This window comes from Helicoverpa zea, chromosome 16 (genome assembly GCF_022581195.2).
Source record: "Helicoverpa zea isolate HzStark_Cry1AcR chromosome 16, ilHelZeax1.1, whole genome shotgun sequence".
NCBI classification, from domain to species: domain Eukaryota; kingdom Metazoa; phylum Arthropoda; class Insecta; order Lepidoptera; family Noctuidae; genus Helicoverpa; species Helicoverpa zea.
Window position 1 is genome coordinate 1,198,435 of NC_061467.1, and position 26,334 is coordinate 1,224,768.

General features: G+C 37.9%; 1 protein-coding gene across 1 annotated transcript; it reads left to right on the forward strand.

Moving 5' to 3' along the window:
- Positions 1–7,310: 7,310 nt before the first annotated feature.
- On the forward strand, positions 7,311–26,104 carry LOC124637777 (kinesin-like protein KIF12). Its single transcript, XM_047174422.1, has 13 exons — positions 7,311–8,031; positions 8,326–8,473; positions 15,867–15,959; positions 18,026–18,179; positions 18,552–18,683; positions 22,722–22,862; positions 23,119–23,260; positions 23,475–23,714; positions 23,892–24,007; positions 24,098–24,202; positions 24,281–24,398; positions 24,515–24,731; positions 25,929–26,104. Exons 1-13 carry the CDS (start codon positions 7,884–7,886, stop codon positions 26,044–26,046), a joined length of 1,872 nt encoding a protein of 623 aa, XP_047030378.1. The 5' UTR covers positions 7,311–7,883; the 3' UTR covers positions 26,047–26,104.
- The last annotated feature ends 230 nt before the right edge of the window (positions 26,105–26,334 follow it).

Consider the following 26,334-nt stretch of genomic DNA (forward strand, 5'->3'; position numbering starts at 1 on the left):
CGCGTTATGGCGGACTGGCCACAGCGCATGCGTCCCCCGCTTATAAAATAATTATGGCGATCGTTGCTTGTTTTGTTTGGCCATCCGCCTAGGGCCTACTGGGTCGGTATTGTGAAGGTACTACCATATATCCTGCACAATTGATCGACAGTTTTTTGACTCCATTTTCCGAAATATGGGGTCATCTAACGAGGTCAAAGTGCTCTGTTCGGTTAGCTTGTAATTTGAACTCCATGAATTAAGCCGTTACTGTACTATGACTTCTAATTTTTAATGAATGTCAATTATTATTGGGTACTTTTATTATGATACACTTGAATTCTAAATAACTACGTCATTAATAATGAACCATTTTTTGCATGAAGTTCAAGCAGAAAAAGTCAAATTCCAAGTAAATAATAAGTTTAAAAAAACTGTTTACACACGCAGACAAACTAGCATGGTAATTATATTATAAACAGCACATTAGTTCTAAGGATGCTGTCAATTGGTTTTTCCATTGTGTCTCAAGAACAGATCGTATACTTTGTAAGAAATTAATTGGATTCGTTACGCATTACAAATTCTGTAGATCCGGAATCCTGTAAAAAATCATATGTTGTTCTACCAGCATACATGTTCCAGAAAGAATTTACCAGGATTCCTGAGAACTGCTGGATCTAAGTGTCTAAATACGGCTTTGTTTACGCCAAAAAGGTTTTAGTGCAAAGCTCCCCTGGTTTACGGCTGCTCCCAGTATCCTATCTAGGTATCTGTGCTTTTGCTTACCTACTGGAGATAGGAATTTAACATTACTGGTACGTGGCCAATGTCAAAATTTTATCTCTCGTAAGCACAAGACAGATATGATATTGGAAATGGCAATAAGGGGACTGCCAGTACCAGTGAAAATTTTCGCAACATCATGAGCTGTTCTTATGAGTTTCTGCCTATAAGAAAGAAGGTTACGATGTCAGTCAACTCCATTATAATGAGCGGATCCATATTAATTCCTGTCATCAATGTTAGAGGATGTAAAAACTCGAACTATGTTATTACGATTGCGTAAAGTCCTCCATATTTTTGTTTTGTTCTTTTATGAAGGCTTTCCAAGGCTTTGTCCATCAGCTCGGTAGAGGTTAGATAATAGTGATAATGTCGTCACCAAAATAATGCTTTATCTGAAAATATATTGCAGGCATGTAAATAAAATTTGGTTAATAATTTTCAGTACTTTACATAATAAAGTTTGTTAAATTTGGTTTTGGGAATTTATAGCTACGGAATGGTTCCGACGGTCTATGGGCTGTAGACTTACGCAGGCCAAAGTTTCCTCAACGTACGGTTGCTTCTCTGCCCGAAGACGTAATAACGACAGTTATAAGGTAGAGAATCTAGATAGTGTCATATCATTATCTTCATCTCCAGTCTTCTGTGTTTAATTAAACAAAAGAGGTACCTAGTCTAGCATTGCTACGTTTCAACATAATTTAGGATTCCCTGAGGCTAAAAGATTGAAACAGATTCATCGTCAATTAAGTTCATTGAATTAGGCTTTGGTTCCTGACTTTACAACAGCAACGAAGCGTAACATGTCCCCATCAGATGTCGTTCACACTTCATGACAAATGCTTTACAGCTAGATCAGTTTACGGTCAAAAGTTATGAATTATATGATTTTCTTGAAGGAGGATGTGTCCAAAATTAAATAATAGCAGTTGTAATCGCTTGTGCTGAAGCAGGAAGGGGAAGCGCTATTGTCTAAAACTAGTTGCTGTTTCCATTGCGCAGTGCATAATGACGTCAGTGTGATGCTTGACGTTCTTCAGTCCTTGTTTTGGTGCTTAGTTCCTGATATGAAGTTATATTTAAAAAGTTAGAACAAAAGTCCTGAAAACCAAAATTCAGAATTAAAAGTTGAGTAATCTATGAAATGTTGCTTATTTACAGACCACGAAAACTGGCATGTACGCAACTCCAGAGAAATCCATAGAAATAGTCAGTCCATAGAAATCTAAAAGTACCTAAATTGGTTAAAGCAGGAATAGATCTGAAAACAGACACCAAACCTCATTCATATTTTTATCACCAGATTAGTTCGTCTAGTTTATCAAGCGGCTTTGCCTGTCCGAATTATGTCACCTATACTGACTACTATATGCAGCTAAATTCAGAAAAGCAAGAAACTAGCTAGCACAATATTCGGCATTGAGAAAAGCTTTGACTGGAAAAAATAAAAGTGTCGTATGCAAATGGAGATGCGCTAATTAAAACAAGTAAATCTAAAAGTGTCGAGCACCGAACCGCGACTGACACGTCATTGTGGTGCTAACCAACGAACCGTAGCTACGCATCATCATATTTCAGTCAAGATTCGAATATAATTGATTCTATTAGTTGGAGAAAAAATGTATTTAATTATTGTGTGAGGTCAGAAGGTTGCTGTACTTCCTGATCAAAAGTTTTGGTACAATTTTTTTTTAGTACAGCTCATAATATGAAAACAGCAATAATTCAGTGTCCGTCGTAAAGTACCAAACGTTTTATTTATTAGGTTTATGTAGATCACAATAGGGTCGGGAAATTGAGTGACATAATATTACATGTACATATATTTAAATACTAACTAAAGGTAAGTAAGGAAACTTATAATTAAGTACCTGTATACCTAATGATACCCAATTATCAAAACAATACAGGTCAATAATACCTACCTAAAAACTGAGGGCTTGCAAAATATAATTCGCGGTTTTCGTTCGAACGAATGACAGATGTGGTTCCCGCCCAAAGCAGGTGCTGTACGCATGCGCGTGACGGCCAGCGCCCTCTGACTGTTGACATTGGAATTATAACGTATGATTCATAAGTTTTGTATCAATGTAGGTACACGATTTTTAATAATTTGCATAATTATTTTATATGATTGTGCAATTTCAGTAGCAATTTTGATGACAGCAATTTTTGGTTAGTGTAATTTTGAAGTCAAGGTTCAAGGTAGCTGTGTGTATGAGTAAGTGAGGATTTCCCACTTTGGTTAGAGTTCTTGATTAAATTACCTGACAAATTTTGTTAAGTACTGTATTTAAAAGCTTGATTTTAGCCCAAGATGGAGTACCTACCAAATATAAAAAGTAGAGCGCATAATCACGTCAAGTGTGCTTTGGCCAAAATCTATATGTACATACCTAGTTCGATATAGGAAACATCTAAAAAAAATTACACCCTTAGACATAATGGTAGGTAAATGTATCTAGTTATCTTCCTCTGATTTTGATAGCGACTAACTAACGTTATAAGGAATTGGCCTAAATAATAGGTCATTCAAAAAATATCTACCGATCGTCCATGAAATGCATACAACACGCTTAAAAAATAATACAATACAAACATGATACAAACCTTGATCTGAAAAAACTTCCCATCAATCAACTCGTCGACAGCTTCTATTTTCAAAATTCAAATTAAATTAGCAACCTCTTTGCAGCCAGACAGACTTCTTTTGACAACACAACTGGCCGACTATTCGACCTATTTTAACATGGTGAACTAAAAACCTCGGCCTATTGGGCCATGTTTTGACTTGGAAGCTTCAATCGGCCCTTACACTTACCTACACTCCTCGTGCGTGACCCAGATGCCAGTAATTTGTTTGACGAATCAAAACGAAGGCTATTATCATCGAATTGATTGACGGCTAATCGATATTATTTAATCGGAATAGTGACGTTTTGATTGCTAAGAATGCTAGTGAGAGTTCTGTTGCGTTAATTATATAATTATTTTTGCTTTAAGTTTCTGCGGCTGTCTGTCTGAAATCTAAAAAGTTCTTATGTCTTCGCCTATTCTGGTTATAACTCAACTGGAGATTCGTGAAAAACAGGTTTATGATGCTTGTAAAAAATGACAACTAAAATTAAAACTGATGTTTTCCCAATTACGTAGAAAAACGTAAAACGACAGCATAAAAAAAAAACATCGAGAACGGTCAATATTTTTACCGAATTCCGTGGACGGAGGGCAGCGGTGTCAACAACCTGCCACCCTTCCGGTAGTGAATAATTAATTGTAAACGAAAGTGTAAACAATAATACTTACGGTCCAGTAATTGCTTTGATATATGTATAGCTTTAGGAAGTATGCAATCAAACTATGATTTACATACTACTATCCAAAAGTTAGGAAAACATTCATTTCATAACAACGTATGCTTTTCTTGACTGCACTAGAATGCAAACTCAAAATAAGCGGTCAAACATTGGCCCCTAGAACATACAGCCCTTCTGAGTTTATTTGCTGAAAAGAAGTGATGCAAAAGCTCCCCAGTGACACACACTGGCACTTACAAAATTACATAATAATATAAACTGCGAAAAGGTTATTGCATTATTTTCCCAAATTATATTAGCCAGCCAAGACAGCTTTATGTGCTTTAGAAAAATGAATTCTATAACGATAGGAGCCAGTCTGAAAACAGCGAAACTCTAGAGGTATTATCCTTAACTTTTCCATAGTAAAGTCAATGTTTGAAGCATATCAATCACCAACCTTCCTCTACGATATCAATCACAAACGCCATTTATTGTGATTTTCTATATAATACAACTATAATATATTATTTTGTATAAAATTCTCATGATTAATAGCTTGTAGTACAAGTACTATGTATTATAGTAATTTGAGTTGTTAAAGAGACAATGTGAAACCTTGGTGCGGTCAACACGAGGTGAAAAGGCTATGACTTAGGAATTACCTTGTTACTACGTGCCTGATTCTACTACAAAAGTGGTATTTCTTGATTAAGTTAGTATACGATTACATATGACACGACCAACCAATCTCATGGTTTTTACCTACTTCTACTACCCGGATGAAGTAAGTATAGCTATGTCAATCGGGGATAGTGCATCATCTCAACATCTTTTTCATACCGGAGCGGAGCCTTTATTTTCCATAGGTTTAGGTACTTTAGGTTGGGACCGGCGACTGAGTTCTCCTCAGGAACCCCTTCATCTAGTTCTTTATTGGTGTCTTATTGAATCACGTTGAGTATCAAAATTGTGTAGTTTTATACTTCGGCCGTTCAGAGAATGCGTTCCTGACACCTATCAGTTAGTCACGACTAGTGATGGGCACAACATAACACTGAGTTCGTTACCGTTCCTTCAAAATGAACCGCCGCATTATTTTAAGATTATTTTCGTTTTAAATTGGCGGAATCATTTGTTTTATATTTTAGTTATTTAAGTGGAAACCAAAAAAAGGTAATATTCATATAATAAAATTGTTTTATTTATTCTTTGTTACAAGTACATTGAATTGAATGTGCGAACAGAATATTAATCAGACTCCGATTTGCTTGAGGAGGTGGTGTCTTCATCATCATCTTCGCCTACATGTATAATTATATTATTATCAATAACAGAATCAATCCTGATATCTCGGTCTAACAAAAGCCGGGTAATCAAATAAAAACAGATCGAAAACACTTGAAAAACGTGGTCTATGCGCACGAAACGACAACGGACGACTGTTTTAGCGTCACAAAATGGCGGCCCATAACGCCATTTGGGGTTACCATTTTTAATCTAAGTATAAAAATGCGGTTTGGTCATAGTTTTATTTTTATATTTCATAAACGTTATAATTAAGTCTTATAGTCCATTATTTTCCAATTCTTAAAAAGAAAATCAAAACGTATTATTTTATATTATAACTGTATAAGAACAGATTACGATACTTGCCTGTTATTTTTAGCACAGCACTACAAAATATAAACCGCTGACATAACCTTGTAATAGCGCAGTATAGATTTAGAAAAATATTGTTTACCAAGTTATTTGACACTCAGTTTGGCACAAAATTATAACATTCATTGATTATTGATATAATAATGTTGTTTTAATGCTCCTCAATTGTTAAAACGGTAAACAACCAGCAAAAATATTTTTATCGTAACTGCAACGCCATTGCAAAGTTACGTCGTCAGTTCAATCGCGACGTGTCAGGAACGCATTCTCTGAATGGCCGAACTATAATTTTATAGCGAACAGACAAAGATGACTGAGGACTTTGTTCCATTTACTATCTTGTGAATCTTATGTAGTTACTATTTCGTTTTTGTCCATTTTAATTTTAAGGTTTTAATGAAATAATTAAAACTAATTATTGCCCCATGTGCGTAAATGAAGAATTGCTTCTACAATAAATGAAATAATGGGTTAAATATTTAATGTGCCATTAGCAGCACACAGTTATTTTCTTGGACAAGACAATTATGTTACTTTGTAAACTAAAATAATGAGACCTGAAATAACACCGCAGCGAAATATGTACTTTTTTCTATTTTAACACTCTTTTTGGTGGAAAATCATCAGATGACCCCTTCCTGTGTTGTGGGTGCAGTGTGACGGATTGATAGACTCTTAGGCGATATACAGAAAGAAAGCTGGAAGAAGCTGGAAACTTATAAGCGCTTATTTTCCAGCTTTTGTTGGCGCCGGTCAGCACTTATCGGCGCTTGTTCATGTATTTTTCTGCGCGGGTTACCAGAGCGCTGTCAAGCGCCGATTCGATTATAAGTTTCTTTCTGTATACGGCCTTACTGACTAAAACCCACTATGTGCTTTTTAGCCCTTTGTGTAACAGGGCCGCGGTACACTAACTCTTTCGAAATATCTCGCAATACCACCACTTGTTTTGTGACCTAAATCTTCATCTAAAATATTTTCGAATCATTAATTTATTTGTTGGAATTTCCCTCTTTTTGGAAAGTCGATTGAAAAGAAAGGAAATATTTTTTTCCACGTACGTACTGAAAATATTGGCACAAGGCATTAGCAATCAATAAACATATCTAAGTGAGGGAAGTCGCAGTAAGTAATTTCATATCGGTCGATAAAACAAATAAACTGTAAACAAAATTTATACATACAGATAACTTGTCAGTTCTCGCGCTAATGGAAATTGGAACATCAAAACAAACAGCATTGAATATGCTATAAAAAAGTTGATGTCTGTATCGCGTGAAGTTTTTTTTCTATATTGTAGCTATCTGTAGTGTCTATGATGTATTTCTGATATAGGTATGTAAAAACAGAATAAGGGACTAAACAGTACAATATTTATTTGCCGCTTACGACTTTTCTGCCTGTATATAATTATGCTATAGGTTTACGGAAAAAAAATAAAACAAAATGCGTTAAAAATCTTTTTTATTTTGTATGTTACATGGATGTTTCATAAAATTGTTTAAAATTGCAATATATTTCAGTTCTAAGAAATATTGTTCATTTTACTAACATGAAGTTCAATACGAGTGTGAAACCCCCATGAATTAGCTTTAACAACCCCTGGCTGAAAACACTTCAGTCTGTGCTTCGCGCGCGCTAGTGACAGTAGCGTCGGCCATATTGTGGAAAATATTTTCCCGCGTTACGTTCGCGCCATTAACAAAATATTAATTTTAATACTCTTTAATTGATCCTTTGGTATAAAATATTAATAATAACCATAAAGTGAAGTGTAAAATCGTTATTTATATAATATTATACAGTTTACACATTTCTGTTCACATGACAATGATAGGAACATCGATTATTATGACATCTATAGGCTAAATAGATTATGTTACTAATTTATGTATATTGCTAATTATCGGTCCTAAACTAACATGAAAATTCGTTTTATAACTGTATTATTTTGTGGTACTCGTAAACTTTCTACAAAGTACTTCATTTAAAAGCCCGCATAATGTGAAAATGTTATCAAAAACAAACTCGTGTTTACCATTGTCGTTTAGTTTTTCGAAAATCGTACGCGTCGTGTCGGTAATTGTCGTTGAACTGATAAAGTGAAAAGGTTGTATATCCAATGTTGGTTGTCCGTGAAAATGGTGGATATAAGCCATGGCGTTGAAGAACCTGCAATTGTTCCACCCTGGAAAGACGGAGATGGTGTACCAGCAGCGCCAGGCCACCCCCATGAGGGCGCCTCCCACGGCGCTCTCGAGGAAGATGTCCAAATCTGCTGAAACTCTCGCGGGCAGTACCAAAAGTTAGTTAAATTCAAAAACTAACTACATACTTGTTCAATATTCTAGTAAACTAGATACGTTGCCTTGAAATAAACCCTTCTTTCTTGGAAAATGTCCCAAAACACTTCAGCACTTATAGTGATTTCACACTAGCGGATTTGGCCACACTTATATGTGACCTGAAACTTCGCGAAATAATATTTGCCAAGCGTAATATGTTACACGTAAAAAAACCGCTAGTTTGAAAGCGCTCTTTTCCTAAACTGTCAAGCTAAACACAGGAATAATAAAGCTCTCTATTGCTTGTCCCAAAGGTAAAGAGCCAAAGACCCGCAAGGCTCGAAGCACGGAGCAGCCCGGAGGTGGCATGGCGAAAGGCAGCAGCGTGCTCGGTCTACCTAACCTGACCAAGGGTTGGGGGAGAGACGACGACAGCATACGAAGTCGCTCCAGGAATGGCAGGTACGATGATTGTAGGAATATATTGGCATATTCGATACTATCTTCGGCCAGCAGTTTCACTCACGTCTTTAGGGAACTATATATACACCGTGTTTATCCGAATAAAATTGCCCCCTCTTAAAGAGGGCTATGTATCTAACACTAAAATATGTTTTTAATTGGCCTATCTACTTCCGCAAATTAACTTTTTAGCTTGATAATATTAGTTCAGATCAAAATAAAATTAATATATTTAGATAAAACTTCGAGATAAATGTTCCACACTAGCTTCCATCAGCGGTGTCAGCCGCGTCCTGTAAGAATTACTTCACGCACTTTAATAAATCTATATCGATAAGCAGGCTAACTAACACAGAAAGTTCCTGAGATAACAGTGTTTCAATAAAAATATATTTTTAAATAAAGCCCGTCGTACATCAACAACCATGCTCTTACTTTTTCCCTCTAGTATTCTTCTTACTCTTATATTCTTTATTGCACACTTAACAATACATACTTCTTATAGATATCAATTATTACAAAGTTAACTTGACCTGGTATCGTCGCTCTTGACCCTGCGACTGTCACACCCACACCTTGGGAACTTAGCGTACTGACTCCTGCCATGTGCTGTTTTACACATAGGATATTGTGGTTTATAATTAGCTAAACAAAGTATAAATTACTAGCTTCCATGTTGTTTCCCATGGGAACTACGTACTTACTCTGCGAACTCGGATAAACACAAACACGTTACATGGGATATCTGATCCTGAATTTTCTCTTTCGAATTTGTCTCGTGGTTCGTGATCACGATAAGGGCATTGGGCATGTTTTGTAATATAATTACCTATAGGCATCCTTCTCTTTCCCTTTCCTATGCATCAACTGAGCTTGACAATAAGAGAAAACTTTAACATACAATTATTAGTAAGGATTAATCATGAAAGCTTCATTAATACAAAGCGGTGTATCAGACTTACCATTGCTATTACCTAAGGTTAACAGGCGCCTTCAAGTTACGCGCCCACACGCAACCTTTCTCGCAATTAGCTTTGATTTCCTAATAACTACATAGTCTAATATTTTGTAAAATAAAACGACGTCAATAATGTTTGTGACGTCATTTGTTAACGTATAAAGAAAATAAAAGAAATGACGTGTTTTTACTGTGTATGGTATGCTAAATAAGTTTTCAATATTCTAAAGCGGTTTAATGTAGCTAAGTAATCGAATATTAGCAACTTATTAGGTCTAACTTTTATATACTTTGGTAAAAATCCTACGCTTTGAAAGCAGTAGGTAGACGTTTTTCTGCAATAACTAACTACCAAAATTATAACTATAATAATGACCATTAGTCATAGGCTTTCTTTTCACTAATCTCTCAAGTCTCAAGAGTCATCAGATTTCACCTTTACCAACAAATTATTCATTTTCAGCAATAAAGTGACTAACACTAAACTAAACACGCAATTTCCTCTTTTCCACTTAAAACGAAGATTAAAAACTATGAGTAACAACTAGGATGTATACGCAAGTTTCCTTCGCTCCCGTATAATGAATCACTATATAGGGGTGTAACACGCGACTTAGAACCCCACACGCTACAAACTAAATAGTCGCCCGACAGTTAGCCCGATAGTTGAAAAAAAGAAAATCGTGAATTCAATCAGTTGTTAGGGCCAGGCCACAACAGTGCGTTGCGGCGTCGCATCGCAAAAATCAACGACGCATATCATATTAATCGCATAGCTGTGCAATGTTGTTTTTGCGATGCGACGCCGCAACGCACTGTTGTGGCCTGGCCCTTAGTCGGTCTGATAGCGGCCAAATACTTGATCGGTGTCTTGTGCGTAAATACTACCATTCATTTTCATACCGATTTATGAGCTCGAACTTGTTAACATAGTAAAATCAGTTGATATCGACATTTTCTCATTACTTCCTTGTTCAACTTGCATTGTATAATTTTTTCGGAGTCAACTTGTAAAATATTGTAACCACTTCTTTTTTTAAAAGAGTGTCTATGGAGTTTTTTGCCGGTTCTTCTGCATAAGACCCATGCTTTGGATTCGTGAAACCTAGCTATTGACGTTTCTTATGCACCTGTAATAGGTCTATCTATATCTATATACTATTTAAAAATGAAACCCGCTTTCCGTTGTCACGACATAACATGAAAACGGCTTGACCGATTTGGCTGAAAATTAGAGGGGACTTAGACCCGGGAGAAGGTTTTAGGATAGTTTTTGTCACCATCCGGCTACGGTACGCGGGTGAAACCGCGAAAGCTAGTATGAAATAAAAACCTTTGGATTTGGCTTTAAACAAACTGTCGTCCGACTAAAAGTTTGTAGTGTGTTACTCTTAACGTATAATTAAGTAGCACCTCTATTTTACCCCTGCATTTAGAATTGATACATCGTTTCCTATGAATTAGTTATCAGGTGTCTACTGTGATTTCTGAAGCAAAAGTCCTTGAAAATGTAGCTGGAAACTTATTTTAGCTGTCAACTTGTGGCATGACTTGAAAGAAATATTTTGTCACTTCAGCTCAGAGTTTTAAATGAATAAAGAATGTTAGGAAAAAAACTTTAAGTGCACAGAAGTAAGCGTCGGTAAACACTTACACCTAAAGGTTTAGTGCCTATAATGATAAAGAACTGGCTGGTCTCCGTGGTTAAATCCTAGATACCCTGAAAGAAGTACTTCCCGCACAAGGAACAAGAAGCCTATATCCTTGTTTAGGCCCTAATACTACCTTCGTACCAAACGTTTCAGTAGCTTTAGCGTAAAAGACAGAGATAATTACTTTCGCATTTAAAATATCAGTAAAGATTAAACACACATTCAACTTTACTCTTGATAAATGAAAAGGTAAAGTTCACGACATTTCAATCTAAACCGCACAAAAAACCTACGTTTTAGCAATTACAAATACTATAAAAATTCTAATAAACTAACTGTAACTGAACTAACTCTTTCCATTCACAGTTTAATGGAGTATTGATGGAACCTTGATCCAAATTGTTGGTGCTAATGAATCGCTCCCCATTCATACATGGCAACGAAATTTTTATCAAAATGTAAACTTATAGGTAATAGGAGTATCGATTTTCATGATAGTCAAGTATTCAGAGGTTGAAGGTCTGTGAAGATATCAAGTGAACTTTAAGAGTTTCAGCTTTTCATTTTAGTAAAGGCTGTCTTAATTATCAGGCATAGCATTTTTTTTAACTAACACTTCTGTGTACAACAGTTTTGAAGAATATGTTCTAAAATGAAGACACTTGAGGCACTTCAGGACACCATAAATCTTTTGCCCATTCAACACTAGCAAAACTTATTGTGCTAATTTTCAAACAAAGTAAATAGAATAGGCTACGGCTTTAAACTAAGCGCTTTCCACCGATACGTCTCCCACCTTTTTGGAATGAAAAAACTAGCCGTTCTTTAAGAAACTTTACACCCCAATATAAACTATAGCACATGCCGATATGTACGCTCTTATTGCCAAAAAGATTCCTATCGGTTGCCGCAATTCTACGTAGTAGACAACCTGAAAGTAATTATTAAGCTCCCAAATAAAAACAATCGACAAACCTCAACCTTATAAAATATTCCACCCGTAAACCTAATCACTCATTCATACAAAATCAGATTTGACACTTCTACAAAACATTAATCTAACAATACAAATAGTGGCTTAAACAGAGGTCACTTATATTTCAAAACTGACCTTTAGCACGATGGTCCGCGTAATTTGTCAATTTATATCATAATTCTTGCTTCGGAACGAGGCATATTCATATCTCAGACTGAATTATTTATGTAAAGCTTTACAACCACGAGTAGCATTAACCTTGGCCATCAATAGTGTTCAGGTTATTCTAGACTGGTCAAAATGCTAAACAACCAATCTATAATGGGTAGAACACCTCGGTAACTGGGTTGAGGAAATCAGATAAGAAGGTCCATGTAAAGCACAGAAACTTTTTCTACCCTAACTACGAGGCGTGCAAGTTTCTCCCAGATTTTCTATTAACCATCATCTGCCCAATAATATCGGGTTCGGCTTCCAGTCTCAACAGATGTAGCTAAATATCACGTCTCGTAACTAAATAAGTAAACTCAGGAACTACTCGAACGATATGTAAAAGAATATTTCCGTGTGGCATCCGTAGCATTGTTTTTCGTAAGTATTAAGTATTATTTTGCCAACTTGTCTTTTCACTAAAGTCATCAAGTTTCTTGCACTAAAACTATCTTCTCTTCATCCGTGGATGCATTCAGATAACATTCTAAAATCCGCCTTTTTTCTCTCTCAACGTGCAATTTAAGCTTAGTAAAAACGTATTCTTCCAATCAATGTGAAATAAGCGAAACCCTCATTAATATAAGCCGCGGTCAATAAGGGAGCCCTTGGCATTTAGCATTACGGCGCAACAGCTGTCAATCAGTAGTAAAACTATTTGAATATTCAACTACTTAACGTTATCGTTTCTGGGAATACTTTGTGTGTTCTGCCCTAACGGGTCTGTGGGAAGCACGCCATGCTTTTGTTTTGGTTGAAGTTTAATTAATGGAAGTTTTTAAGTCTGTTTGACTTGTATTTATTTAAGTAAATGTTATTTATTGTGCGCTAACAAGAAACCCCTCTCTATTTACTTTTCTTTTCTATAACTAGATTAATTCACTAAATTGCAACTTCGTTGGATTAATTTCGCATAAGTTTTATCGCACTTTATTCATATAGGTCGCAATAAAACTGGTCATTACTTCTAATTCCTTCATTCTTCGTAACATTGTAAAACAAAGTAATTTGTAAGCTCTTACTCATAATATTAGCTATTTGTTATTTAAATTCAACCGTCAAGCGCCATTACTCAAGATGGCAGCTTTGGCGGGAGATTTCCGATTACCACGCAAGGGAAACACTATGACGATACATTTCCTTGGCGGCTTGGTCACATTATTGAGTTACTGACTATTAAATTAGATGCGGTCGTGATTATGTCTCATGATGGAGTCATTTAGAAATTACCTTTGGCTCGTTTGTTGTGAATTTGCATTTCATTTTGTTCAGTAGTTGTGAGAATATATAAGGATGGACATTATGTGTGTTCGGAATGGCACCTAAAGACAGTCTTAGTTTGGAAAAATCATCATACGAATTAAGCTACGGTCCAAAATTGTTAAAATAGATAAACATAAAAAAATAAACATAGAGAAGAAATGAAAATAAAAATGCATTAAACTATAAAACTTGCCACATAAATTTCAGTAGGTTGCAAGTTCTAGTTCAAGGAAACTAATCGATTGAACCAACACAATTACTGTCCATGCATAAAAAATGGGCGAATTTGAACATCAAACAATATTGTCATAGCTCAGAAATACCTAATAGGTGTAAACACATATCGAGGTCAATTGTCGTCAAACAAGGGAAACAACCCCTACTTACATGTCATAAAATGGCAGTTTTCTATTATAGGGGGCAGTTTGGTTTATTTGTCTTATGGTTTAGTGTAGATAGTCGCATTTACGCAGTTTCGCTGCACCGAGGGCGAGGGATACAAGGAGACTTTATGACTGTGTACTCGTACAAATTGTGATCTTTTACTTAGACCCAAAATTCGATGAACACCTCCCCAAAAATGTTGCATATCAATGTAGCTATATAGAGTCAGGAAATTACTTTGATTTGAGAACACTAATTCCAGTATTGACTTAATATTCTAAACTCGCTGAACAACATTAAATCCGAAGGTTTTACAAGAAGGACACTGAAGAGCGTATCTAAGTTTCTTCGGTACTAGGGCATGCAATACCGGTTTACCGGTTTCGGTTTTACCGGTAAAACCGCCCATTTTCGCGATTTTTAATTTACCGGTAAAAATAATATGTAACCGGTAATTTACCGGTTTTTACGTTTTTGTGATAATATATAGCAATTTGTTCATTTAACGTCAAATCTTCATTATGTAGCCTGAACATAATGTAATATTGCATACATTACATATTGTAAGAGTGTTAAAGTTGCTGTTTTTTAGGAAAGTAAACTTATGTGGCTCCTTAACTATCTCTAGGTTAGATACAAATCTTCATTCTCATCTTAATTTATATTATCTAAACAAATTTGATTCATTCGGTTATTCTGAATTTCCTAATAGCTGTCAGCTCCTTTTAGGTAAAAATGTAGCTTATGCTTATTTTACCTTCTCTATGACCTTATTGAGCAAGGGCTTTTACTTAACTACTATGCGGACAGCTCTGAGGACACGGTGGAGCACACAGTCTAGGTGTGCACTGCCTGAGAAGGGTACCGCCGTGTCGTCGTCGAGCCAATAGGCAGCGACGACCTCTCGCGTCCGACCCTGGTTCAAGCCATGGTCCGGAGCAAGAGGGAATCGGAAGGCGTCGCCTCCTTCTGCGAAGCACTCATGCTCGAGAAGGAGACGATGGAGCGCCTGTGAGTTCGCACCTCTCATCCCAGCCACTGTAGTGGACCAGGAAGACACCACGGGCGCCGAGTGTCGAGAGACGACTCCCGGCCACCGTAGGCGTCGGTCTGTGGACGGTGAGTTCGGGTGGCTCATCGTTCCTCCGTCTGCATAGACAACAGACCCGTGTCGGCGGCCCCAGTTGTTCCACGCGCAGGGTCAAGGCCTGCCGGGGCTGCAGGATTGTTCGAAACAGTTACCGCGACCCTGGTCCATAAAATGCCTACGATTTACCATAAAAAAGGGCTTTCACTTCAATGAAAAAAATGTTTTTTTTTTTCACGGTAATTCTTAGCGTTTATCCCGTCTTGTGACGGGGTCCGCTTTCCGTATCTTCTTCTTTCACTTCAATCTATCCAGGACATCTTCCTCTTCGAGTTCGTAGATTTTCATGACATTCATTACGACACTCAACCAGCACCGTTTCGGCCTGCCTCTGCGCCTTTGACCGGGTATACTTATTGAGATTGATATTGATACACAACATTGGCGATGTATTCAGGTGGTCTTCTTTTTACATGGCCGAACCATCGCAGCCGTTTCTCTTGCACTTTGTCGGCGACATTGCGTACGGATGGTACTGACATGTTTTTTTGTTACGGCCCACGTCACAAAAAATGTTTACCACCTTATACCTTGTATTTTAAATTATTTTTTGCTTTTAGACTACCCAATCTTATTGATATAATATCACATTTAAAAAAAATACAAAAATTACCGTTTTACCGGTTTACCGGTAAAAATATTTTATTTACCGAATTTTTACCGGTAATTTTTATTTTACCGATAATGCATGCCCTATTCGGTACCCGCAGCTAAACTGGACACTATAAACCTGGTAGTTGACATAGTAACGATTACCCTTATCTTATATGTGAGTTTGGATGCTACAATAGTTGTATTTTCAGCGGCAGCAGCAGAGCAGGCAGTTTGGACCGCAGCACTCGAGGGTCTAGCACCACGCTCAATTCTGACGAGGATAACATTAACGTCGTTGTCAGGTGAGTTCATGAGATATTTGATTACGCTTTAAGTTAAACTCTAAATAATACTGAGTTTTAGTGGAGCGGAGAATTAGCGGTAACGCAAAGCTCCATAATATTTTCAGAAATCAGCCATTAGTTACTTTACGGTATTCGCAGATTCCTATCCCTACTAATATTAAAAGTAACTCTGTCTGTCTGTTTGTTACGCTTTTACGTCAAAACCACTGAACTGATTTTAATAAAATTGGTACAGAGATAGAGTTGACCTTGAGAAAGAACATTGGATAGTTTTTATCCCGGACTTTTGAAGAAATCTCTTGGAAACGCGGTATAACCGAACTCTACGCGGGCGAAGCCGCGGGCTAAACAATAAAAAGAGTTTTCACTTAGTCGACCACACAGATTTAGTTGGTTTTGATGGAGGGTATGTAGGTCTCTGGTCAAACTATATTAGGCCATTACTCAGGCATCTTAAAAATCCTGCCTATGTCGTATAATAAATACAGAAAAGTTTTCCATTACCGTTGCTTGTGGGTTATGGAAAACTTTTCTTATTTAATTATTAAATTGGTTTACATAACTACATTAATTGATATGACGACACCCTTGCAAGCTTACACGTGCATCACCGTTGTCGAAACTATGTCACCAATAAGCCATTTGCAATCTATACTACTATACTAATAAAAAACTAAAAAGAGGAATCATTTTTCTGTTCGTTTGTACCCAAAAGGCTTCAAAACTATTGAATCGATCTCCAAGATTCTTTCACTGTTCGAAAGCTACACTATCCCCGAAAAACTTAGACTACGTTACCTACATCAGGTAAGGGAAGTAGTTCCCTGGAGACGCGAGAGAAACCGCGGGAAAACATCTAGAATACATAATTACACAGACAACTCAAACATAAATAACGGCAATTGCGAGTGAAACATCGAAACGCTATTATATCGATGTTAATCGGTATAAAACATAGGTATTTGGGTTGTTGACTCGCTTCTTTGATTAGCAAATCGATAAGCGGGCGACACCTTGACAATGTGTTCAGCGGGACAATGATATGTCTGCGATTTTAACACTAAAGTAGGTAAATAATGGCCCTGAATTACTTATGAATTCGGATTCAGGCAGCCAGCTATCTAATGTGAACATAGTTTTCTGGGCATGCAATTCAGTACTAGAAATTAGACTGACTTCTTTGGTGACGGTGTACTGTCCACTTACTGTTAGGAAGTAACCTCCCCACTCCGAGACATTTAATGATTACTTAAGTCTCTCCTTAGTGACGGAATGTCATACAAATCCTTCACTAAGGAATGGCTTAGGTAACCAATATAACTCTCTTTGGGGAAAACTCTGACATTGGGCTTGTTACTAGATAAGAAGAAGAAAACAGTCAACTTTGGCTCTTTATGGAGAGGACACATAAAAAGTTTTCCACTGTTTTTAACTTAAATAAAACCTTGTTTATTTCTTCAACTTACGAAAAACAAAAGGCATTCGTTCGCCCTTCGACATTTCTCTCACAATCAGTTCTAAACTGAAAGGACGACTCCGCCCCAAAGTGATCGATGTTTCCGAACTTAACAACTATATAATGTACTAAACTTGTCTAACATATAAGATTTTGGGTGTTAATCATAGCTTGTAGTAGGTAAATATTTTGGTAATTTCTTCAGTTTGAGTTATGAAGTTTTAATGATGGTGTCTACTTGGGTAGTCTAGACGTTTTCGGAATAATCATGAAAATCAAACACCAAATCGTATGATTAAAAATATTCCGATGTAACGAAAAAATATTTAATTAAATTGTGTAACCAAATAAAATAAAATCTCTTCAAATCCGTGCCCACCCATGGTCATAGACCCTTAGAGAATTTTATTCGCAATTGAGCTCTAGAGAATCTGAGAAACCATATAACTGACTATTATTTTTCCATTCTGAAAACTATATAAACAACCTGCAGCGAAAAGTTTACAGGGCTACAATTTATGTTGACGAAAAGTTAAAAAGACATACGATAGTTTTTTTTTAAACATGTGCTTTTCTCTTTTTTAATAACACCAACATTTTTTGTCAGGGTTCGTCCAATCAGCGATAAGGAGCGATCGTGTGGGGAGCGCTCGTTGCTCGAGTTCCCGGGGAAGGGCCAGGTGGTGGTGAACAACACCACGCCCAGCCAGAAGGCTAAGGTCTTCTCTTATAATGTTGTCTTCGAGCCTGAGGCTACGCAGGTAAGCCTAGCTGCTAGACCTAGCATAATCAGTTCGTTATCTCAGTAACTGGTAGATATGTACGATTAAAAGGTAAATAGGAAGGTCAGGAACCTTATAAGGACTATACTAGGACTTATAAGAATTCGAATTTGTACCTAACTCTTTCAGTGTTTGATTGGAAACCCCTTAAGAAATTAAAATTTGGAGAACTATCAGCATTAACTTGGAATACCCTGATTTTTTTTTAAACTACCTAACATTCTATAGGTACATATAAATATTGTATTTCAGTATTCTTAATTGCACACCTTTTTGCTAAAATCTCTAACAGTCAATCTACTGTGCTTTATGTTCTATTTTAATTATATTACTATCTTCGTTTTTAAACAGGAAGACGTTCTAGAATTTTCTGGTGTTAAGAGACTGTTAGAGATGGCAGTGGAGGGGTTTTCCTGCACAGCCTTCTGCTACGGGCAGACCGGCAGCGGGAAAACACACACTTTGACTGGACCTCCGGGACTGGTGAGTATCTATACTAATATTATAAAGCTGAAGAGTTTGTCTGTTTGTTTAATCTCAGGAACTACGGGTCCGATTTGAACAATTCTTTCGGTGTTAGATAGCCCATTTATCGAGGAAGGCTATAGGCTACTTTTTATCCGGGTTCGTGCCGAGGTTCCCACGGGATGCGGGTGAAACCGCTGGCAGAAGTTAGTACATGATATAACGGTTTATGTTAACACTTTATATTTTGCATAAATATATTAACATTAGAGAGAGTCTGAAAGTAGCACCAGTTACAAAAAGGATGAGAAGCAGTTGTCGTACATGTAATGAAGAAGGATGAAACAAATGCAACAAAGAATGTGTTAAATATGAAAGTAAGTAGATGACAGGAGACTAAGACTGGGGAAAATATGAATGGATTGTCTGAGAGATTATACAAATAACATAGGAGCCAATGTATTGATATGGTATGAGCACTTGAGCACCGACAGAGAGGAATGAAAGCGGAAAACATATTACGCCTACACCAAATAAAATTGGGAAAAGGGTCGGAAGCAACGGCGGATCCAGGGGGTAGGTCACAAGGTCATGACCCCCCCCCCCCTGGGCCAGGTCCAGGACCTGGCTGAACCACTAATTGTAATGGTTAAACACGATGTTTTATGTTTTTATTCCGAGTGAATACCTAGGTAGATAGATAGATAGAGGTAGAGTAGTTTTGCTGGAGAATTCGTGCTCGCAGCGCTCACTCACTATTCTTTATTTACTTCTTTATTCTTTGTACCCAAAAGCAGGAAGCGGGACCATGTTACAAAGAATCCGCTGTCCGGGTTGTCTACATGCTGTAGAACTCTCATGAACACTTACCTATAGTAAGACAATTGAAATTTTCACAGAAAATGTTTTACTGTTGCCGCAATAAAAAAATACACATTACGCGCCCTTTTCTACGTACTTTACGTTTACTTGTTATATAGCAAGAAAATGCTTTCATCTAGGTACTTTTAGTTCTCGAACTGAATACAAATTTTCGCGCTCGCTTCGCTCGCGCTTTTTTGAATTTCGCAACTGTGAATATGTCCAAGAAATCGCGTTCGCTCAGCTCGGGCCATTTTCTACAAAAAATTTTTTTTTTACTTTAGTCCTTGACCTGGATAAAAATTTTCGCGCTCGCTTTGCTCGCGCTTTTTTCTTTATCACGTGTGTCTAGTATAAATACAAGAAATTGCGCTCACTCCGCTCGGGCCATTTTCTACATGAAAACACTTTTCTTAACTTTCGTAAAAATTTCGCGCTTGCTGCGCTCGCGCTTTTTATATTTATACTGTATCTGCTTTTTTATTATAACAAGTATACGCTATTATATAAAACCAAATGTCGTCAACTTTAGCTTTACAATTAATATTTATAAATCAATGCTTTGATCACGACTGTGTGACCCCCCCCTGGCACCGAAGCTGGATCCGCCCTTGGTCGGAAGAACAAAACTAAAGATGATTTAAAAATTCTGATCTTTTGATTGGTTTTTTACTTGTCAGCGGAAAAATCGATGTATTACTGAATTGACCACCCTATATATAACTAGTATGGAAACAAACACTGGTGACCACGAATATCAGTGTCAATACATCAGAAAATGACATACAAACCATCCCCAGTGTGAACGGGAGTTAATAACAGTGCACCGAATGACAGTCGATCCGACCTCGTCGCGTTATCGATCGTGGCGGTGCATTGATTATGATTGCCAGTGATTCTGCGATAAGCACATCTTTAGTTTTTTTTAGAAGGGGCGTGGATAGTAGACATTTTAAGGGGTGTAAAAGGTTATTTTGATGACTTGATGGCGCAACAGCTAATGACTGAGCTTGTTGGCCGTGGTCTGGGTGAGCATATGTAGGTATTTATAACTGTGTATACATGTAGCTATATGTAGTTATCAGTTGTGTTAGCACCCGTAACACAAGTTTTTTAATAACTTACCATGGGGCGAACCGACCGTGTGTGAAAAAGGTGTGTGTGGTCCCGATCTTATTTGTATTTTTGACGTCATCATGGGTCCCATGTGTTCAATCACAATTATGTGGGTGCTAACATACTATATGTGGGTATCTGTTATTTATTTACTCGGAGTTTCAAAGGTCAAGTTACACGTGTAAAATTTTGACAGATAAGTAAATGCATAAACCTTACAGCTAATATTCCGTGGCTTTACAATAAAATGAGCCATTAATTCAGCTGGACAGTTTGACAACAAACCGGCGACAAACGTAATCACGCTAAAACAATGGCGTAACGCGGCACGCGACATGCATGTTTGTCTGTCGATGTCATTTGTGCTACACAACGCTGTCACAATGCTTTTGTGAAAAGCTCATCCAATATATACTCCCTGCCGATTTCGGCTATGGTGACTGCTTTCAGTTATCATTGAGAGAAGAACTAGGATGATCAGCTCTTCTATGCGCCCTTTGATGGCTGCAGTACCCTATTTTATGTGTAAACGTGCGCGAGCAATGGTTGCACGTTAGGATACCGTCCACATAGTTATAATGAATGGCTACTGGTGTTTTAGCCTTAAGAGCATCACGCTTCGCATCCAGTGCGGATTTCCTTTGCTCTTCGAAATCTTTGATCGCATTTTTAAGTAGGCCTCTCCATTCAGGGCGGCAAATGGCTTTTGTCTCCCAGTTCTGAGGATCAATGTTGCACCTTTTCATGTGTCTTTTCTGAACATCCTTGAAGCGTAAGAACTGGCCACCTTGTTTCCGTCTGCCGTTCTGGATTTCAGAAAAGAAGATGCGCTTGGCCACCCTATCATCATCCATGCGTAAAACATGACCGCACCATCTGAGCTGTCGCCGCATCAGGTACGCTTCTATGCCGCAGACATTCGCGCGTCGTAGCACTTCGGTATTTCTAATCCGATCCGACCATTTGATTTTCAGAATGTCTCTTATGCACTTTAGATGAAATCGGTCCAGCGCCCGTATATGTTTCCGATAGAGGACCCATGTTTCAGCCGAGTATAAAAGATTTGGGAGGACTATGGCCTTGTAAACGGAGATTTTTGTCGAAAGCTTCAAATCATGTGTGTGTAAGACCTTGGCTCGTAATTTACCGAAAGCAGCTGATGCAGCGCCAATGCGATCATCCAATAGGCGCCATATAAAGGGCTGAATCGATTCAGTGCCTAGATTTTGCTAACCTCTGTTTAAACCTTTATTTCATATTAATTAGCAACGAAAATGTATATATGTAATAGATAAGTAGGTATACCTACTCATATTTCATTAATGACTAGTTAAGTGTAAGGAGCTAAACACATTTTGATCGCGTCGGTGATAAGATATAGAAATGGTATTCTAAACTTAAAGGGTGGGCGTTTGGAGGATTCCTATAGTTTTGACGTTCGAAACAGCCGATAACCAGCCAATTTAATTAGTTTAACTCTGAAACTACCTACGAAAATAGAAATTATACCTAATGTAGGTGATATAACAGCAAGCAAGTAAGTATTACGATGTCACACATAACTTTGACACAAACGAGTGCCAATTAACATGGAAGGTCCCTACAACCGCGCTGAAATCATGGCGCGTAACTAGTGACGTCACGCGATGTGCACATAATATTATGCATTTAAATAGAGTGCAGGTTTTAAACCTTTACTTTGTTTTATTAATCACATTAATAGTCGCCAACCTACACCTAATGGTGTAGGTGTGCGGTCAACTGTCTTCAATTGGTGAAGTCTATTAAGACTTATTTGCAAACTGCTTTAGTAAAATTCTGACTAAATAAAGATAGGGATCATTCCTCAACATCAGCCTTTTCCCAAACTATGTTAAACCTTATTCAGTTGACTACCACTGTTTTGCATAGTGCGACTTCCTTTGACCTCCTCAACCTGGGTAACCTGATAGCCTTTGAAATGGATACCGAAGATGTTCTAATGACATCCACGATCCACCAATTTTCCATTCCTTCCGAAACATGGAGGAAATTGTCATAACAGGATGGTTACCTACACACTTTTTGCTCACAATACAGGTGGAAAGTGGCGCGAGTCCATTCGCTCCAGAGCATGGGCTGGTGGTGCGATCCTTCGTGTACCTGTTCCGGCTGATCAACGAGAGGCCCGAGTCGCACTTCATATTGAAAGCTTCCTTCTTAGAAATATATAATGAAAAGGTATTTATGACCCTACTTATATACTGAATGTTCCCGTTTTAATACGCAGGTGCCAATTTTAATTGGTTCTACGGTTTGATTATGACTCAAAAGAGCCTTTGTATTTAAAGTCGGTAGTAAGTAGGTACCTGTTTCATGCAGTTAAATTCACATCCAGAAGTAAAATATCTATGCACCGAGTGAAAAATCCTAATGACTACCAGCTATTTTAAATCCGTTGTTGGTACAATTTTTCCAAAAAAGCCTTCGATTTCAGGTAATAGATCTACTAAATCCAGGCAGTGCCAGAAAACCCTTACAAGTAAGATGGTCGAAGGAAAGCAGAAGTTTTTACGTAGAGAATCTATTTACCGTCGACTGTGAACAGTTGGACGACTTGTTCGCCGTGTTAGAGGAAGGTGAGTTACCTATTGTCATATCAATCTCAAAATTTAAAAGACGTAGGTAAAGCCACTATTAAGTTCCTTACGAAACACGGACACGGTTCCGAAAGTTGGCATCATAGAGAAGAGCCGACAACAAACATGGCATGATATAAATGGCCACAGTTTTTGCTGACCATTTATGACGCCTGAATTTTTAAGAATACCAGTACCATTATTGACTTCCCAGGTATGCGTAACCGCGCAGTAGGCGCACACGCAATGAACGCGCACTCGTCTCGCTCACACACCTTACTCTGTGTCCGCGTGAGACGAGATGTTCGGGCGGATGCCGGCGGCGTGGTCTGCTCCACGCACGGCAAGATCAACTTTGTGGACCTCGCCGGCAGCGAGATGACCAAGCGCACCCACAGCACCGGCAAGACCTTGGAGGAGGCCAACAATATCAACAGGAGTCTCATGGTCTTGGGTAAGTAGTCTATAAATAGACAGTTACCTTTCTGTTAATACGGCAGCGGTAATTTTGACGTTTTTACATAAAGACTACATTCTTCTTACTTGGTCTACTATCTACTACAATTCACTTACATTCTCCTCTTCGTGACTATCAATCATTTTTTTCAATTGTTCTATCTTGTGTTTACAGGATATTGCATAGCCCAACTTAGTGATGGCAAAAAGAGAGGACACATACCGTATCGGGACAGCAAGCTCACCAAATTGTTAGCCGACAGCCTAGCGGGGAACGGAGTCACGCTTATGGTGAGACCAAAGTCGTAACTGGTTTATTTAAACCAGAATAATAAGCAAAGAGAAAGAGGACCTACAATAATGCTCTTCTGTAAATTCCAGATCGCCTGCATAGCACCAACGAGATCGAACTTGAGCGAAACTATCAACACTCTTCGGTACGCAGCTCGCGCGAAGAAGATCAAAACCAAACCTATTGTCAAAATGGTACAAACAGTCATGTATTTTATAGCGATTCATTGATATTGTGGCCTCAATTAATTAAACGTTCTTTCTGATTTGCAGGATGCTAGAGATGCTCTAATATTAAGTTTGAAGAGAGAAGTGGAAGCGTTACAAGCGGAAAACCAGCATCTGAGGACTGCGCTCCACGTGCAGACTGACTACAGCATTGATAGCTATGGTAAGAACACATTATGGGAATTAGTAATTTACTTAGATTGCCCTTGCGACAAAGGTCTAATTCCGACTACATATCAGAATTCTCCAGGATTTACCGAACTTCTTACCATTTCACAGGTAACCGCCGAACGCCAACGCAAATCGAACCGAACAAACTGTACCAGCTCCCGCAACAAGAGTTAGTAGAACTGGTACAACTACACATGGAGGAGAATACCGCCCTCCGCACTGAGAACAGCGAACTGTTCAGCGTGAGGGACGCTCTACTGCGGGACCAGGAGCTACTCAGCAGGGAGAACGAGAGGCTGCTGAAGAAGTTAGAGGATGTTAACTCGTGAGTATAGGTAGCTAGTGAGAGTTTCATCCCTCTATATCCAGAAATGAACAGCGAACTGTTCAGCGTGAGAGAGGCGCTACTGAGGGACCAGGAGTTGCTCAGCAGGGAGAACGAGAGGCTGCTGAAGAAGCTAGAAGATGTTAACTCGTAAGTATAGGTAGATAGTGACAGTTTGATCCAGATCTATATCCAGATAAGAGAGAAAACTCCACCCTTCGCACGAGGAATAATGAACTGTTCAGCGTGAGGGTTGAACAGTGAACTACTGACCAGAGTGGCTGCTGAAGAAGTTAGAGAGCACTGCCTCGAGTGAAAGGTAAATTATGGTAATTTGATCCTTCTGCCTCTATATGCGGACATATAGACAAGTGTTCAGCGTGAAAGACCAGGGACTACTAAGCAGAGTGAACTGCAGAGTAGAGTGGGAAATAACTAGTTTGTGGCAGGTTGATTTATGTCTAGACAGGGAGAGAACACAATGCTAATTAAGGTTTACTCGTCAAGAAGAACGAAGTTGCAGGATGTTAAGGTAGGTATGGTATAGGTGGCAGCAATCTCCATCCACTTTGTCATTAATGTTGAGAATAGACAAGAAACTGCCGAATTGAAGATTGTCTTTCTGATCTAACAAATTCCAGACCATTCACAACCATGTATACTTTTTCTCGATTCCTCTTAACAATGCCTAGTATATGAAACCTAATATAATTGTAATGGTGTTCCTAGGACATTGTTTGGATTCAGCTGATACTCCAACAAGAACGAGGGGAGGTCAGTCAACAAAACTAAGGAATGTTAACGATTAACTAATGCATGAACCACGACACGCCAACTGCATTACTATTCCTAAATACCTATAGAAATAAAAAAATTACATATTTAAAAACGCATGATAAAATAATTTTAAGAACGTTAACTTTTTCAGCACTTCACAATACCACGTGTGTTTTTAGATTAAATTATTTTTCGAAAATTAATCAAAGTGAGGGTGAAATAGAAGGCAGCTGACCAGACAATCGTGTATATATACCAGCTCTTTCTCACGGTTTTAATGAATATTACATGCACCCCGATAAAAATTCCAATCTGAAATTCATCTTTATACCAAATCTCAACTAAATCAATTTTACTGTGAGTTTTATTTATAACTTTATAATTATTGCTAGAAAGTCAACATTTTCTTTAATTTTGCAGTGTGTGTGTTCGCTCGCCGATAATCCCGGCGCGGCCAACATACTCTGGCTCCAATGACGCCAACATTTGGACTAACCCAGCCAGTTCCTCCTCAAGTATAGTCAGCGGGGGAAGCTAGAAGCTCTAAGTAGTTTGCATGAGAATTGGAAATCTTTGGCATGAAAAACCATTCTATTATACATTATGAGTACTTTGTAGACAAAGAATGACTTTGTAAATATACAGAAGCTACAAAAAATTATGTACCATAGTTTGATAGTGGTAATTAGCATAGAATAGACAATAAAAATTAATTCAAACAGATATTGTATTTTGGTATTGAATTAGATTTAGGTATTACAGTATCGTATATTTATAAGTAGAAAGTTTCCACGTTAAGATTAGATTTGAGTTATTTAGGTTTTGA

Bases quoted from the DNA above. Each gene is read 5' to 3' on its own strand.
- LOC124637777 (XM_047174422.1), top strand. From the start codon at position 7,884: ATGGCGTTGAAGAACCTGCAATTGTTCCACCCTGGAAAGACGGAGATG. The intron at 18,684-22,721 runs GTGAGTATCTAT...CTCACAATACAG, and splicing joins TGACTGGACCTCCGGGACTG to GTGGAAAGTGGCGCGAGTCC. The intron at 24,399-24,514 runs GTAAGAACACAT...ACCATTTCACAG, and splicing joins CTACAGCATTGATAGCTATG to GTAACCGCCGAACGCCAACG.